At 32.0% G+C, this 17,591-nt stretch overlaps 2 protein-coding genes across 2 annotated transcripts in view; one reads left to right on the forward strand and one right to left on the reverse strand.

The window, feature by feature from the left end:
- LOC112679489 (uncharacterized protein MAL13P1.304-like) overlaps positions 1–2,336 on the forward strand; it is an 8,848-nt gene extending 6,512 nt beyond the window's left edge. The window contains exons 3-4 of the mRNA XM_025549311.1: positions 1–1,010; positions 1,088–2,336. The exon at positions 1–1,010 is cut by the window's left edge and continues 1 nt beyond it. Of these exons, the coding sequence (XP_025405096.1) occupies positions 1–1,010; positions 1,088–2,242 (2,165 nt within the window). The 3' untranslated portion in view covers positions 2,243–2,336. The remainder of the gene's footprint in view (positions 1,011–1,087) is intronic.
- Positions 2,337–4,538: 2,202 nt separating this feature from the next.
- Positions 4,539–17,521, reverse strand: LOC112679492 (tubulin polyglutamylase complex subunit 2). The gene is made up of 4 exons (XM_025549315.1): positions 17,149–17,521; positions 14,012–14,179; positions 6,113–6,615; positions 4,539–5,215 (listed from the first exon to the last, which is right to left on the reverse strand). Exons 1-4 carry the CDS (start codon positions 17,222–17,224, stop codon positions 5,027–5,029), a joined length of 936 nt encoding a protein of 311 aa, XP_025405100.1. The 5' UTR covers positions 17,225–17,521; the 3' UTR covers positions 4,539–5,026.
- Between the last annotated feature and the right edge of the window lie 70 nt (positions 17,522–17,591).

Genomic DNA, 17,591 nt, shown 5'->3' on the forward strand with positions numbered 1-17,591 from the left:
ATGATCAGGATGCCCCTGATAATGCTGATGACCAAGAAAATGATCCTACCAATGGACCACATAAAGGTAGACGCCGTAGAAGGCCGAGAAAACCCAAGAATAGTGAGATCAACCCCAACGAACCGAATTCGTCGAACGATGAACATGTTCCCGATTCTAATCCGTCGGAAAATCCCGTAGCTAATGATAAATCAATTCCAAATGCTGATGGTTCATTGAAAGAAAATGTGCCAAAGGCAAATGAAGCTGAACCGTCTGATCCTGAAACTGATATTGACCCTCAAGACGAATCAGATGATCAGGAAGCCCTTGATAATGCTGATGACCATGGAAATATTCCTACCAATAGACCACATAAAGGTAGACGCCATAGGAGGGCGAGAAAACCTGATAAGAAATCTCCTATTAATATTGACTATAATAATAATCTAATTGAATCTCCTCTGTCAAACATCGTAATACAAAAAGGAAATCCAAAGGAATTCAATAATGATGAGTTATCTGAATTTCCTGGAACTCAACGCACACCAGTAAACAGCATTGAAAATAATGAAGAAAACAGAATTGCAGAACCTTCAAATAATCCTTATAGTACAATTAAAGGTAAAAAACCAAAGAAAAAGAAACATGTTAGAAGGAAGAAAGTAAGAACAACACGTACTAATAAGAGGAGAACGACAACCGAAGAAAATAATCATCAAAATTCTCACCATGAGAACCATAATAATAATGATAACCGTTCGTCACCTGAAAAATCTAAGAAACAGCCACAGAATCATATAAAAAAACCAAGAAATAAAAGACGAGTGAAACGTTTAAGAAGATTTATTGTAAACCCGACAACTAACGAGAAAATACCATTGGACGATAATACTTTTTCTGCTGATAACGGATTACCAGAAACTCAAAATGTTGAATCAAAATTAACTAATGACAAAACCAACTATGATGTATCGCGTCCCAGTGATTCCGATTCTGATGTAGATGACAGTGATTATTCTTCATTTTTGGTAATTTTCAAATGACCATAACTATTTAATTTAACCAATTCATTTAAAATCTGATTATTTAATTTTTCTTTTTACAGTTTGAAGAACACAATTCTGACCAGTGCAAACGCAATGCATACGATAAATTCAAAAAAGTTTCTTCGGATGATGCTAAACAAATTGCTTATCGAAGCGTCCTGGATACAAGTGAGTTGAGAAGTAATATGATATTTACAATAAAGAACGCTATTGTTAACATACGAAAATCCAAGACTTCTAATGATATAAATCAGAGCTTAAGAACTGTCAGTTACATTCTAAAAACTAATTTGAAACATACAGTCAATGATTTGGTAAAGAAGATGTATCCGTTGGCTAAACATTTCAAAGTAGAATTAGAAAAACGTAAAAAATTATATCAGCAAGGCCCACAGTCAACATATAATATGTTGGCTAACATTCTCAAAAGCCCACCAACCGTACCAGATTCTTCTGAACCTATTCTCCATCTAATATCTCCAGAATTCAACGTTGATGAGTTAGTAAACAATATATTTAACAAGCCTATCAATGAGAAATCTTTAAAACAAAAACAGATCAAAGCTGAAAAAAAACTCATCGAACTGTCCATGCATATGGAAACAGCAACCAGCAATATAGACTGTTTTGTACTGACCACTATGTCAACAGTAGGCAGTGGTATGGACACGCTGAACACACTGAATTCAGGCAGGGTGATAATGAGTGATAAACATCCCAGAGCCGAAACATTGAGGGATGCCGCGGGCATAATTGAAGCGATTAGAAACATGATGAACGATGAAAAATTTATGCCGAAATCGGTCATTTCCAAAAATGCCGATGATATTGATGAAGATGACGACGAGGATCTAGATCAGGTGACTCAGAAAAACGAAGAATATTTGAAAACTGTACCCGATTTAGATAAGAACGTGCGACTACATAAGAAAGTTCCAAACAGACGTCAGACATTGGGAGTCATCGTTGTACACCCGGACAAGCAGATCGAGTATAAAGAAGTGACAAATACAATTCAATTGAATAAATTCGTCGGGGATCAATCGAAAAAATACAGAATTAAATCAAAAAATAATCCTAAATTTTTGAAAGTAAACAGCAAAAAATTAATCAATTCGATGGTTGAGGAAGTTAAGAGAAAAGCCGAGAAAAATGGAATGACAAAAAAAGAAATGGTTGACGAAATATTAAGAATGTTGAAGAGTAGAAGCTGAAATATTATAAAATTATAATAATTTTAGACACACATTTTGGTTATTATCTCTATGTGTACCTACTGATCATTCTAAATGACAAAATACTTTATGCTTTATATTGTATTCATTATATTTAACTTTTAGTTCTTTAATAATATTGATAAAAAAAAAATTAGAACTTTTTTATGTAAATAAATTCAATATAATAATAATTTTATTCAATAAAAAGAGTTGTATAATTGTTTCCTGTTTTATTCAGGTCATATAGTCTGAGGTCTATATTTTTTACATTACACCATAACTAAATTTGATTTTTAAAATTTCCAATGTTATCTACAAATGGCAAGAATTTGAATTAGAATGCGATGAATTAAGAAAAACAAATACTTTGCAAATAAAATGTATACATAATTCTATAAAATAAAACTATTGTTGTATATTAGTATATTTAAAATGATATTGATTCTAAGTAATGAAGCAGTAACAAAATGAAAATGTTTTTTATTTAATGAGCTATAATTAAAAATACTGTAAATAAACAAAACAATATACACTTATAATAGGGTCGGATCTACAGCTTTGTATTGGTGGGGAGGGGTGAATAGGATTTTTTATGAATGAAATACAGTAATTGGAAAGAACACCATTCGTGAGCGTTCGTTCACGTTTATATTTTGTGAACGACACACGAACTTCACTATCTTTTTTCAAACCGATCGTGAACGTGAACGATTTTTTTGATTTCAATATATCTGAACGATTTTTGGGGCACTCGAATTTATTTGCCATTTTAAAAATAATGTAAAGTATACTTAATACATTTTACAAAGATCCCATTTATACCGAATCTGACCTGATGATTCATAAAATAAAATAAATAATTAAACGGTCAAATGAACCCGTTCATTTTTTTATATACTTGGACGTGAAAGTGTTCACTTCTAAATAAATGAACATAAACGTAAATAAGTTATTTTTTATGCACTGACCGTAAACGTGAACGAGTTCAATTTTTAAGTGAACGTTTCAAACACTAGTTATATAAAAAGTGCAATGAAGATTTGATCGTAATTTGAGCAATTTATGAAAAAAAGAAGTACAACGTTTATCATAAACTTTCCTAGTCGAAACGAAATCTTAGCTAAAGAAATTTCAGTATATCGGTCACCAAACAATTAGGTAATACTAAATATACACACCACGCTTAAAAGTTATAATTATAAAATGTACTAAATAAATAACAAGACATCATGAGTTCACCGTTAAATATTTATATTTTATATTATCTCAAAAAAAAAAAAAATTCCACCGTTTAAATGTAAGTGATAATCACAGAATATTTCATAGTGTGATAGTTAGCATATTGTTACACAACTGTATGTTCAGTTCTATACTCGATTATTAAAATATTTCTGTATGTGATCTATGATTTGATTATAATTATTATCACAACTATTATTTAGTATGCTACCAATTAAAAATATATATAGTATTTAAAGATTTTCTTCTCCTTCGCCTTTCTTCTAACTATTTGGGGTCGATCACCCTTGTCCTAAACCTCTACTCATCTTGATATAGTATTTTATAGCAAATATATATAAGTATTAACATGACGATAAATTTTTAATTCGAATCGGTCGTCCTTTACAAATATAATTATACACCAAGGTAAGCATTTATTTATTTATATGTACAAACTGTTATTTATTTATATATGTTAATTTAGTATATTAATATATATATATATATATATATATATGATTTATTATAAATATTATTAATATATTAATTTACGAGTGTCAACCATTTACTAGTTTTTAATTTTTATTTTATTTAATTATTTTATTACATTTTTTTAGTGCCATAACTAGACCATTCGAAACCAGTGTGCGAATAAAAATCTTGAGCCCCCTAATCATCAAACGTTTTTGAATATTTGACCTTTTGAGGCTCCATAATACATAATTTGAGGCCTGGAGCCTATGTGCCATGAACCCTCTGCACGTCCGGTTTTTACGGCACTGAATATACGCATGTATATTATACGAACAAAAAATGGAATACGTATATTTTGCGCATAGTTACCAACACTAAAGTTTATAAAGTTTCTTAGTAATAATTAATGGCTGATAGTTCAACTGTTATTCATAATTGTAATAAACTTTTTCAAATTGAGTGTTAAAGAAATTATGTGAAAGAGTATTAACAGGATGATCATAGTGATGAGGATCCAGAATATGTATCACATAATCAACTTGTAAAAATTAGTAAAAAAACAAATTTAAATTATATTATATTTGTTTTATTGGTCATTGGTTAAAAATAAGGTTTTAGATGTCTATGTGATCTTCAGTGCTGCACAATAAGTAATAAAAAAGGTTTACACAATTAGTTAAATATTTTTTATAAATACGAGCACATTGTCATACCATGATAAAAAACAAATGCCCGTACATTTTACGCATCGTTACCTACAGTGAACTATAAATTAACATTTACCATTCTAGGATTTTAAGATTAGGTAGATATAAATAGAATGTAAAGGATTCTAATTGGAGTACTTAACATGCATTGATAATTTCCAAACAAAATTATTTATTGTAAATAATATGTATAGGGATAATTTAGTTTTCATGGAATTAAATCGATAAATTATAGTAAAATCAAACGTTAATAACTAATTAATAACGTTAATTTTCAGCCAGGAATTCGAAATACATCATAATTCTATAATAATTACACGTAGTACATTGTAAATTCATGATGAGAATTACTTTAAAATGATGATGATTGCTATTCAATTCAGCTAGACACTTTCGGATTGCCATTTTTTTTGCTTTTAGAAACTTTGAATGTAGTTTTTAAAATGCTAGGATCGAAGTGGTTCAGTTGCACGGTGTCCGCGGAAAGCGACTCGTCATCGTCTAATTGGCCTATAGCTGGAACTTTTTCGGTCACGTTCAGGTGTGGGGCCACCAGATTCATAAAAAACTGAAAATTTAAAAAAAAACGATAACTTCATTTTCACTGAACGATCAAGTCGATACTGCGGTAAGTCAGTAAGATTAGATACGCATTCATATTAAACTTATTAATGTTTGTTTGTGTAATCGTTTTTTACTCGCTGATTCACTCATGGACCTCCATCGGTGGTCGGTAAACGTAACACGAGCCGAAAAAATTATTAATAATCGCGTTTGACGAACGGCCAGTGTACGAGTAGCATAAGCGTACATATGTGGGGAAGCAGGGTGGACAGCTGACCCTCCTGCGGGTTGAATTTTTCCCCCGTAGTTTTGACAAAATATAATTTAACATTTTATAATAAACTACGTATAAACATTGCATGAGCCGTGTGCCACGCACGATGTTCTTGTGTTGTCCAGCTTCACACATTGCGCGCCCCGCGAGATACCGCAATGACAACGAGTCATGATGGTTTATTAATAGTAAGTATTAACTCCACCTAAAAGAAAAATGGTACTCCAAAGGGCTAAACGATCGATTTTCGTGTATAAATTGTAAACAATGTGTTTTTTATTCTTCTCTTGTACAATTATTATATTTTTAAAATACAGATATCCTATGAAATTTCAATTATCGCTTGTGTTTGAACTAATAATATACCTGTACAGAAACAAAAATACCCTCATCGTCAAAACTTATTGAACTGACTACTAACCAAAATAATATATTTATACAACCTATAATGTAATTGAATAATTAATATAGAGCACTGCCCTCCTGTCAGCAAGGTCAAATCATCAGGTACTCGGGGCGAACACACGCGAATACGATGGTCATCGAGTGCTTGGGGGTCGTGCGAGGAACCGACTCGCAGAGTACCGGCCCGCCAAACTAACCTATTACCAGCTGCGGTGCGCTCACCTCTCCGGTAGACGTCAGTCCCATATCGGTGAATCTGAGCTGCCAGTGCGGCAGGCCCATGTGCACTAGCGCCTTCCGGAAGTAGTTGCTGAAGTTCGGCGCCAACAAGTGCCAGCGATACGTGGTGTCCAGCAGCCAGATGGACGCGCAGCTCGGCTCCTCGTGCAGATACGAGTCCAATGATCGGTCGCGAACGGCCGACGACGACGACGGCGACGGATCCGCGGCCTCTCCGCGGTTTTCGTCCACGTACACCAGGCACACGTGGCCCACGTCCAGGCTGGAGTCCAGTTCGAATATTTTCGAGTTCTCCGCGAAGCTGGGCGTTCCGTCGTCGGACAGCCGGTCCAGCATCTGCAGGTCACGCATCACGTTCATGTTGACTGAATCCGATTTGACGTCGCACAGCCGTACCAGCTCGGCCAGTGGGTTCACCGTGATATTACCGATGGCCAGAGCCGGCCGCGCCTCGCTGCCGCTCGCCCTATCGGCCGTCGTCACACCTGCCGGACGCGCGTACAGACAGTTAACTAGCGTGATTTTTGTTTTTTTTTTTTTTTAGGGAAGGTGGACGGTTTGATCTCCGTTTGTGAAACTTCATTTTTCGTGTGAATAATGCACGCACCTTGGCGATAGTATTTTTTTATTTTTTTTTTATTTGATAATAATTTATAAAAACACAAATACGTCTGTATTGTAAATATTTGTGTTTATCAGCAAATGCCCCGTTACCGCAGTTATTTTTTTGGAAGGACGTTTGAAGAACGGTGCCCGGTCGTGGCGTCAAAAATGTAAATACAATCTGCAATTTAGTCTTACGACTTTTTTTTTATTTTTATGGAGCGTTTGCTTTTAATGGTTATCGATCAATTTACACTTTTATACCTGTAAATATCTGTATCCGTAACTCAATGTACTATATACATTTAATTTTATTGTTTGCAGTTCGTACAGTACTGTAATATTCATAAACAGTGGAAACGCAATTAGTGTTAAACAAATACGCACGTATACGCTACAAACATTACGGTATTTATTTAAAATAAGCTTGGGATAAATTAATGCCGCAACGATATTTTAGGCAAATTCACCGATAAACATATCATTATAACCGTAATAGTTATAAGGGAACCCGAACACCCCAAACTGTTGAATTTCAATATTTTTAATACCTCAACAAATATAACGAAGATACTTCTCTAACTAATAATACATTTCAGTAACATATTGTTATATGAATTTATAAGAACAATTTTATTTACTTACAGTTATTTTCATTCCTTCTAATAATTTTTCACGAAATCGAGAAAAATGTCAAGTGAAATTTATTCATCCAACTTATTCGAAATCGTAATAAATTCTCTCAACAAAACTGTATTGAATTTGATTAGTTTTGAGTGTACATGTGGCGTATGAAATTAATAAGGATTTTCTTAATTTTAATTTAATATTTTATTAAATAAAAAATTCAATTAATTTTTGAGAGCTTTGAAACCTGAATCTTTACAAAAGTACATGGGTACAGCCCATTTGCACTTCGAGGGATCTGAACAATTACGGCCGAAAGCTAAGGAACTGCCTGTCGATTTATAATGCACTCATTTCACATACAATGTTGTCATTTCATATTATGGATTTTCTCTAACTTCCAGCAAGTTTAAATCTTCAATATTATTGGGCTAATTATTGTGTATGTCTTTCATATCGATTAGTATTTATTTTTAATGATTTATTTTACTGCTACCCCAACTTAAATCTTCCAAAACAAAATTTCTACTAAAATGGAATTTTAAGTTACAAAAAATTAAACACCCATAGTTTTTAGTAGTATTTGTTATTTTAAAATCCATTTTGAATTATAAGTGTAACACTATAAAATAAATAGTTGGTACTAGCTTCGCTATAAGGTTCACAGAAAGAAGTGAGAACTGTCATGAACTAAAATTAAGATAAAATGGACTGATATTCAATAATATTGAAAAGGATGTAACGTAAAAACTTAAAATAGTGAAATTGATAAATTATACGAGTGCGCAATCATGAAATAATACAGTAAGGCAACGTTTTACGGTTTTTATAAAAAAATATATCAGGCGCAAATGGGCTATAAAAAAGGTGTGATGGGTGCAAGTTGACTGCTCCGGAGTACAGAACCGAATGTCCGCAGTGCTATACGATTACGCACTTTTTACCTGTTTATATTTAAGCAAATACAACAGGATTGCACACAAATATTTTATGTTGTTAGAGTGATTAACATTTGTCCTATAATGTTTTTAATGTAAATATGTATTTATGAACTTATATAGATATCATTATTATTATTGTTATTATGAAATATTTTACATTATAGGACAATTATATAGTTTTTTTTAAATCCAAAAATATAAATTATGTATTTATTAAATATATATTTTGTTTGTGCACAATCGTGTTTTATTTACTTGAATACAAAAAGGTAAAAAGTGTGCAATTGTGTTATGCCCTGACAACGTACGGTCTTCGAAAGAATTCTGCTCATTGAACAAATAATTATTGGTTTTTATTTGAAAATTTTAGGCAGGGCAAATATAAAGAGCTAAGAAAAATCTAGGTAGAAAATAATAAATACCGGGAAAATCCCGGTAGGCCCTCTCAAAAATTATAAGACCTGGGCTCCTTACCAAATAGGTACCTATAGTTTCAGTTAAATTCAGTAATTTTATTATTTTTAGCAATTATAATACAATAATGACGGACAGTCGACTTCTTAATTTATTACCCAATGGGATATGAGTAAAACACGCAATTTTTCGAATAATCTAATTGATTTGCTTTTGGTAAATATGTCTGTTACCATTATTTCGATTATTAAAATCATTCGATTATTTCATTTGATTATTCTTATCACTAGTTGTAACATAACCAGCAGAATCGGTAAGTAATGTTGTTGAAGTTCGGCCGAAAAAAACGACCTGTATCAACTCGGGAATACAGTAAATTTAAATATAGGTATTGCAATTTCTTTAGGTATATTTTCAATTTTGTTTTTTCCAACAACCTGCTTGATACATTAACCATTTTTATAACTAAAAAAAAATCTATCTGACGTTACATTTGTGGATAAATCCATGTATTTCTTAAGAATATCATATAATTCCCCTTTAATATTAAATGATCGTGAACAATTTGCTTTTGAGTTGAGAAGTTTAATGTATAATATATATTTCACTAATGAATATTACATATATCGTCATAAATGAACAGAGAATGAATAGCCAATATATACAAAACAATTTTATCTCACCTATATTTTTACTAAATATTGAATATCAGGAGTTTCGTCAATGAAGTTTTTATATCGAAGTCAAAACTTTGGAATTTTTACTTTTAATCCACTCGATTTTCTTTTTAAAAAAACTTGTAATTTTAAATAAGTATCAACGTTAATATTATGTTTCATATTTTTCATGTTTTTAAGCATTGAATAGCATTGAAACAGACCATAGAGTTGACGGTTTAATTTCTGTAGATAATTTATTAAAATTGCTAAGAAACACATTTTCCGACAACGATTTGGTTTTATTTATTTTTCTCAATTTTAAAAGTTTTTCATAAGCCATTATATATTTTTCCTTTGATTTTTCAAGCAATAGATTTAGTGAAACAACATTTGCCGTTTTAACCATACATGGTGAAGTTAATGGTTCACTACAACTACTGTACTGATTGTCATCTTTCGTATTTATGCTTGTTTGCGCGCTTCGAAGTGAAACCATCACTGGTTCGATTGTGTGACGTACTCACGTCGTTTGCAATAAAAAAGAACACTTAATAAGGATAATTAATGAAATTATAACAAATGCCGGGATAAACGGAGCAAAAGCGCTACAGTAATATTAACAAAAAAATTAATAATAAATATGATAAATCTAAAAATAACAATAAAATCACCTATGATCCAAACGCGTTGTAATAATATAACAAGACAAATCGTATATAAATAAATATAATATTTTTAACAAATATAACGGAAGATACCTTGGACGGTCTGGCGTTCGAGTGATTATGCCCACGCGACCGTGTTCACACGTGCGACGAATGCCAAAACCGGCAGAAGAATCGGTTGATCAACGGCGTCGATCTCGATTTACAATAACTTGCTTCTCCGCGCACGACGATAAACGAAAGAAAATTTCGCAGACACGGGTCAGCTACGGTTCGAACAGTCGTCAGACACACGAAGTTGTCCACGGAGATGGCGACTCCACCGTGCTATACCGCAACCACAAAAACACACGGCCGGCGGCACGGGAAAAACGACGAGTCGAATGTTCGCGGAGAAAGTGTCGGCAGAAAAATGTCCCGGCAATAATGGCGTCCACGAACCTGTGATACTGCGATAACGCGCCGATCGAAAATTCTCGAACACACGCCGACACCGTTGTCGGGTGCTCCGGTTAACACGAAATGATATAATTTGAACGGCGACGTGACACTTGCGCGAACGATCTTATTTTCTAATTCGAATTATTTTATAAATCGCGCAAAACAAATTTATCCGTAACGTCCAACGCACTTGTGTGGGAACAATAAAAACGAAATATGTTTCAGCAATTGAGCGTCGCGCAAGGAGGTTGTGATATGTGTAATAAGATTTAACCGAAAGTTTATGTTTTGTAAGGACCGTGGTATACATTTAAGTTTCTGATTGTGCTGGGCCAGTGCTCTTGGAAATGTCCACTTTACTACACGGTGTTATAGGGATTTCCACTTTCCCTTCCTCCACATACTTTTTGGGATTTCTACTTTACCGGCCGTCACAATGGGATTCCCATCTTACCGCCCGCTAGACGGATAAATGTGACATTCCAACGCTTCGACCGTGGTCGAAAACCAAACTTTCGGTTGGGTACAGGTGAGACAAAAATGTTATACCTAGAGAGTCATATTTTAATTTCAATTACCGCTTACCTTTGTGTTTATCATTTCGATTTCTTTATTGTATAGCACTTACGAGTGTAACGAGAACTTTGAATGGCTGATAAAATTATCTTTTGGGATAAAAGTAATTGAACGGTGGACGATACTATAAGTAAGGGTTTTGGAATTTTTCAAGAATTTCGTGGAAAATTGAAAGCTCTGCAGACGTTTTCAACGCCTATAATAATACACAAAAACAGTAAAGAAAATTATATACATTGAAATAATAGTCTTGAAAGATTCTTCCGATCTCGTTAAACATGTCCGTTCTTTCTTAAAATAACAGTTATGTAACCGTCACCATAATTACACACCTTCATGAAAACAAATAAATTGATCTTGTATCATCGTTATTGATATACCTAAGTTATTTTGAGAATTATAATTTTTATTAAAAGTAAGAATTTTAAGTTTATTATTAGTGCTTTTTCATATACAAAAATTTACATTCCAATGGTCGTCAACATATAACACAAAAGATATTAATTGATTTTTATTTGAAACTGAAACGTAGTATAATTAATATTTGAAAATTTCATGAAATATAAGATTGTAAAATATTTCCGTATTTTAAAAAAAATTGTTTTTCCTTAATATATTTTTAACTTTATGTATATTTCACATTTTTAGGTAGAAAAAATTAATAAGACTCATTAGTCATTAAATTAATTTTATTTTGTTTAATTTTTAATTTTTAATGTTTATTATTAGTTAAATTGTGTTAGTCAAGAAAGTTACATGTTAAGATTTAACACTATGAAATTTCATTATGTTAAGTTTCAAAAACAATAAGGGTTGATAAATAATTATTGTAAATAATAGGAACTTACTATATATATCTACCATATAGGTAGTAGTTCTATTTTTCTATTTATCTACTCTATTTTTCCATAAATAATTATTACATTAAATATCTGGATATCTGGTCACCATATATGACCATGATTACTATGTGTAAAGTGGCGTTAAAAAGATTTTAAATTCACGGATAAATAATAATTTTGTACCTATATTTTACTACTTAGTAGGTTGTTAAAAAACTACAACTAGCAATAAGAAAGTGAGTATCCATGGATTTAAAACCGTTTTTAAGTTACCTTGTGATAAAATCATAAAATAAAACTAAAATTTATGCCACATACTTGCATCAGATTTAAAGTCATCTTTAATGTTTTTAGGGCATTTACAATAATCTAAAATGTGGTTTAGTTGACGGGTTGCATTTTTTACTGTTGTCCAATTGCAGTGATACACGACGTTTTAATTATGGTTTTATTACGTTTTTTTTCACTATACTCTCTAAACACTTTATGTATTTTTGCACTATGTTTACCCATGTTCAATGTTATCCAAACATATTCGATACACGCATAAACGTTTAAACAGAAATGAGTACAGAGTAAAAATCATAATATTATATTAAATTTGTAAGTGTTAACGAATATTTACATAATATAATAGTAATAATCGTATGAAAATTACTCGTATACAATTTTCTTGATATAAACTATAACTTGGCTATATAATTAAAACGCCATGGTAGTTCAATGAACCATTTTACAAACTTATCCTATGGGCCACGTTCTATTTGAATTCCTTAAGAAAACATGTAAAATGAAGGTTTTGGAGACCCTACGTGGCGACAAAAACAAGTACTGCATTACGAGCTTCAAAACCCTACGTGGTGTTATTTACAAGTCACATCGAAGGGTCAATAACCTCTACGTGGCACTATATTCAAAACTGAATTTTTTGTCTTGGCACTTAACCTGTTAATGTTATTATTTGATTGGGTAAATTGAAACGTTTCATGTTCTTTGTTTATCATCATGACATCATTATTCATTACTAATCCTTACATGTTTTGTTCCGAAAAAAATATTTTATTGATAATCAATCGTCCATAAATATTAAATATTTAAATATATAGGTAACCATAATTTTTTAAATATTATGAAGTCGGCAAATTTAATAATTTTCCCCACCCTTTCAAAAATTGAAATGACGCCCCTGTAGCTAACTATATATAATAACTGAATAACAAGTAAATAATCTCTTAAGACTTGTCCATTGAGTGTAAAAGTTTTAAAACACTGTAGACCGGTGTGTAGCTATGTATAACTTATAATTATTAGCATATAAATCGAAATGGGAGCGTTGTATTCAAGAAATTTTTATAGACTGATTCAAATGCGTGTTATAGTTTGGAATGTGATGGTAACAAAACTTTGCAACTTCGCTATTAACCGTAAAAAAAAAATAAAAATGTAGTAGGTGCCGAGTATTTCGATATTCACAAGAAATGTATAATTTATTTTAATTTCAGTTAATTATTTAATTGTTTACACATTTCTAGTTGGGACGGAGTTTAATTACACCAGTGATATCCTAAGTGCTTGTCCCTTTCATAAATTTTGAATTACAATTGTAATTACTATGGTTATACAATAGTTTTTTTTTTCGGAATCATCAACTTCCTAGTAAGAGTTTGCGTATTTTTTGTTTTATTTGTTTATTATCTTATTTGTCCATTGCTAGTTTTATACACTAATTAATTAAATTACTCAAAATCATAGTACCGTAATCAGTCATTTCGTTTTTAAATATTATTAAATTTTACCTAATTATGTTCTTTTGTTTACGTCAATCTAATTCATTGTAATACAATTATGTAATAGTAATTAGATAAATATTTTTTATTTTATGTCTTGTAAATCAATCTGAACGTACTTCTCTACTCCATCGCAAAATTAGGCTGAAAGGAGTGGATATACGAGTAACGTATTTATAAAAAAGTTATAATCTAACTTATTAAATGTCCATCAGAAACGCCTTGGTCGGGACGCGAGGGAGATACGGCATCACGCGACGCGATGTTAACATAAGTACGACATAAGTAACATAAGTCATAACGTAAGTACAACCGTACAAACTTGCCTTCGATTTTGTACGACCACGTCAGTTTGAATCCGTCGCACGACGCGTAAAACGATCTGACGTCGTCCGGCAGCATACACGCGTTCCGCTGTTCCCACAGGCCGATTTTGGTCTTGTCACACGGCAAACTCCGCTTCACCGTCAGGTCGCACACTCCCGCCGTGTTTTCTGCTCAGACACGTGACACGACAAGTTAATAAAACGGAAATGGACTCAAACGGTAATTATGGGCCAGGGCACGCGCACCGGTGATCATTTAGTGTCCAAAATTATTCAACAATATATTGAATAAAAATCATGGAGATTTAGTTCAGGTTTTCATTCGTGAAAAAAAAATATATATATATACATATCAAGGGGTTCTTCTAAATGTTCGTTTGTCGTTACTCATTAGGATCGGTTCGTTACAGTCCTGCCGTATATCAATAACCGTATGCCTTTTAAACATCCGGATCAGTACCGTGACCGGTAATATGAATAAAAATATTGTATTGAATTATAAACAGATATGGTGCTCGGACCACGGAACAGTATAATATAAATACGGTATTAAAACATAATCATCCGGTATGGTTCGAGCATTCGTCACGGTTCGTCTCACCTATTGTTACCGGTTACGTCCCAATATTCCAATTGGAAAAATAAAAAAGAGCGTACCATTCTACCCAGGATCTAGGAGACATAATAACTTAAAATGTATCCCAATCCTAGCATTTACTGTCAACGATATCCTTATATATATATTTATATAAAAAGTAAACCTTTTTAATATATCCGGGATAAACTCAAAAAATACCAGGATTAATAAAGATAATTTTTCTTCTTGTTACGATCCTAATGTTCATTACAATTTACATTTTACAATTTACATAGTTCGGTCCGTTTGAATTTAATATCTAGTGAATATGTGAATATTTTCGTCTTTAAAATAGGATATGAATTAACAATCTACATAACTATGTCACTTAAGCAACTGTCTTGACGGGAGAAAAATTCTTTATTCTTAGAATCCCATTAATATCGCCTCATGTTAAAACGATTACAATTTCCAGAAAATATATATTTTGCATTGACAATTAATAAAGGTAAAAGTCGAACACAAAAAAAAATAAGCATCGATCTTCGTAGTACATTGTTTCTGTACTATGTTATGTAGCATTTTCTAGAGACAGGTCTAAAAATAATCTTGATAATATTCCTTGCAACCGATGTCACTAGCAACATAGTTTACAGAAAGGTATTGAGTTAAATGAACATGTGTTTATTAATTTAAGTTCAATATTATATAATATATTTACATTTATATGTTTTTTTTAATTTAAAAAAATGTTATGGTAAGTCAAAAATCGTAGTCAAAGAATATTTTTTGATTTAAAACCATTTTTATATTGTATTGCAGCTAAACTCCCATTTCCTTACGTACTTGATACATTTCAAAGATCTTGATTATTTATATATGTGCTTAATTTATTAAATGTATAAAACATAACGGTTGCTTTAAAGTTTGAACGAGAAAATTACGATCCAGTAAACATATTTTCAAGATCATCTAGAATTTTAGAATTATGAAAACAAATCAATGTTCAAATGAATTAGCTATTTTGCTATGCACTTCTTTCGACTATTTAAATTCAATGCTTTGTACTTTTGCCTAGGTACTTATACGATGCAGTAAGTATATTTTCAAATTTTTCTAGTTATTATTATCATTTTAAAATCATTCATCAATGCATACTGAGTATTTGATTCACTATTCGTCGTGCAACTCTAACCATAGATGCCTACGCTTTTATGTATTTAAAGTACATTTTTTTAATCTACTCTTTTCTCCCTCCCTCCGGTTCATACTTTGATCTGCCCCCGAGTACCTATATTGATTTGTATGTAAAATATTGATATGTACGAGTGGTTGAGATTCGAATTTTGACGATACACTGAAATCGAATGCACATACCTATAGGTATAATTAGTATACAGTAACCAGGTGGGTTGTGACTGAAGGGCAGTTGGAATGGCAGTGAAAGCGGATCTTAAAACGAATCAGATATCGATCGCAACGTACTAAATGTTAGGTTCGTGTTACATCACGTTTGCGATAACATATTTCAGACCAGTCGTCGATTTGTCTACACGGGATGAAAGGGATTTGTACTCCGCCCAAAAGTCGTTCTCAGGATATTTTATAAGGGGAGAGAAGAATATGACAGTTTATTAAAAATGAGGCATGGGGACTGAGCTACCATACCTCCTTCTAGTATAAAAACAATATACAATAAATTATAACATATAACCAATTATAAGTGACGTGTAGAACAAACAAAAACAAACAAACGTGTAAACAAGTCGAACAAATATTGATATATATTCATCGATTTGATTATTACCAGGGCTCATAATTTGTAGTTCTAAAAAAAAAATTGTGATAAGTGTTATAAAATGTTTCAATAAACACATATAAGCGCTTAAATATGCATTAAAAATATATATGTAGACGTGTTTACGGGAGCGGCCGTGTAGGTACTACCCCCCCTCTCTGTCGGACTGTGCCACCAACAAAATCATGACCGGATAAAAAAAGTTATGTGGACTGTACATAGTACCAGTAAAATACAGAAGTATAATGTGTTTTTATTTTAGTTTTAAGTGTATTTTTATTGTTTTTAGACGGTTATGATTTTTGGTTTTAATTAAAAAATACCTATTCCTATCATTACTCTCGGTGTTGATAGTTTCGTGGTATTCAAAATACGATTAAATCTATTTTATTATCAAGAAAAAACGCCAGGGTACAAAAAAAAAAAATAAAACAATATTACTTAAACTTCGAAAAATGCAGAAAAAATTGTCCATAAAATTTCGTATTTACCTTCTCAGTTTTCTAAAACAAATGTATAGCTCATATAGATACCTCAAGGATCTCTAAAAAAAATATACACAAACGCTAGAAGTTATGAACCTCGAATATTACTAAATATTAGTCCAACACGAAAACAAAATCCGTTAAAAGAAATTACCATGGTACCCCGCGAGAACGCTCTCGCTCCGCCCGAAGAACTGGAGCCGTTTGTGTGCGTGTACAAGATACCCCTCGATCCCTGTTTCCGGGTATAGAAACAATACGCGTATTGGGTACTTACCGAGCGCGTTCAACAGACCCAAAGTGACTTGATCATTGAACAAATCCGAAGTAACCGAATCTAATTTATTAGACATGTTGGACGGTTGAACTAGTGAAATTGGAATAACTGTTATTTGGCGTTGTCGTAGCAACTAATGTACTCCACCGCCCAACCGTTCTGTTCCGAGGAGACTGCTGTAAAATCCATGAGGAATAATAGTAGAAATGGCGGACAGAGAAAATAATATTACACTTAAAAAATGTTTCGATCATGTATTGCGTGTTTTTATTATTGAATGCATTTCACATCATATCACATTCCGAAATACAATAATTTCAGCAATTTTTTTTTTTATTAAAAGAACAATTTTATTAATTTCTAATAAAAACCAATAAATAATATATAAAAAATACTTTTACGCGTATTATAATATATATGACGTTATAAATGTAAAAATGAAC

Source organism: Sipha flava, unplaced genomic scaffold (genome assembly GCF_003268045.1).
Source record: "Sipha flava isolate LNK unplaced genomic scaffold, YSA_version1 163_pilon_pilon, whole genome shotgun sequence".
In the NCBI taxonomy this organism is placed as follows: Eukaryota; Metazoa; Arthropoda; class Insecta; order Hemiptera; family Aphididae; genus Sipha; species Sipha flava.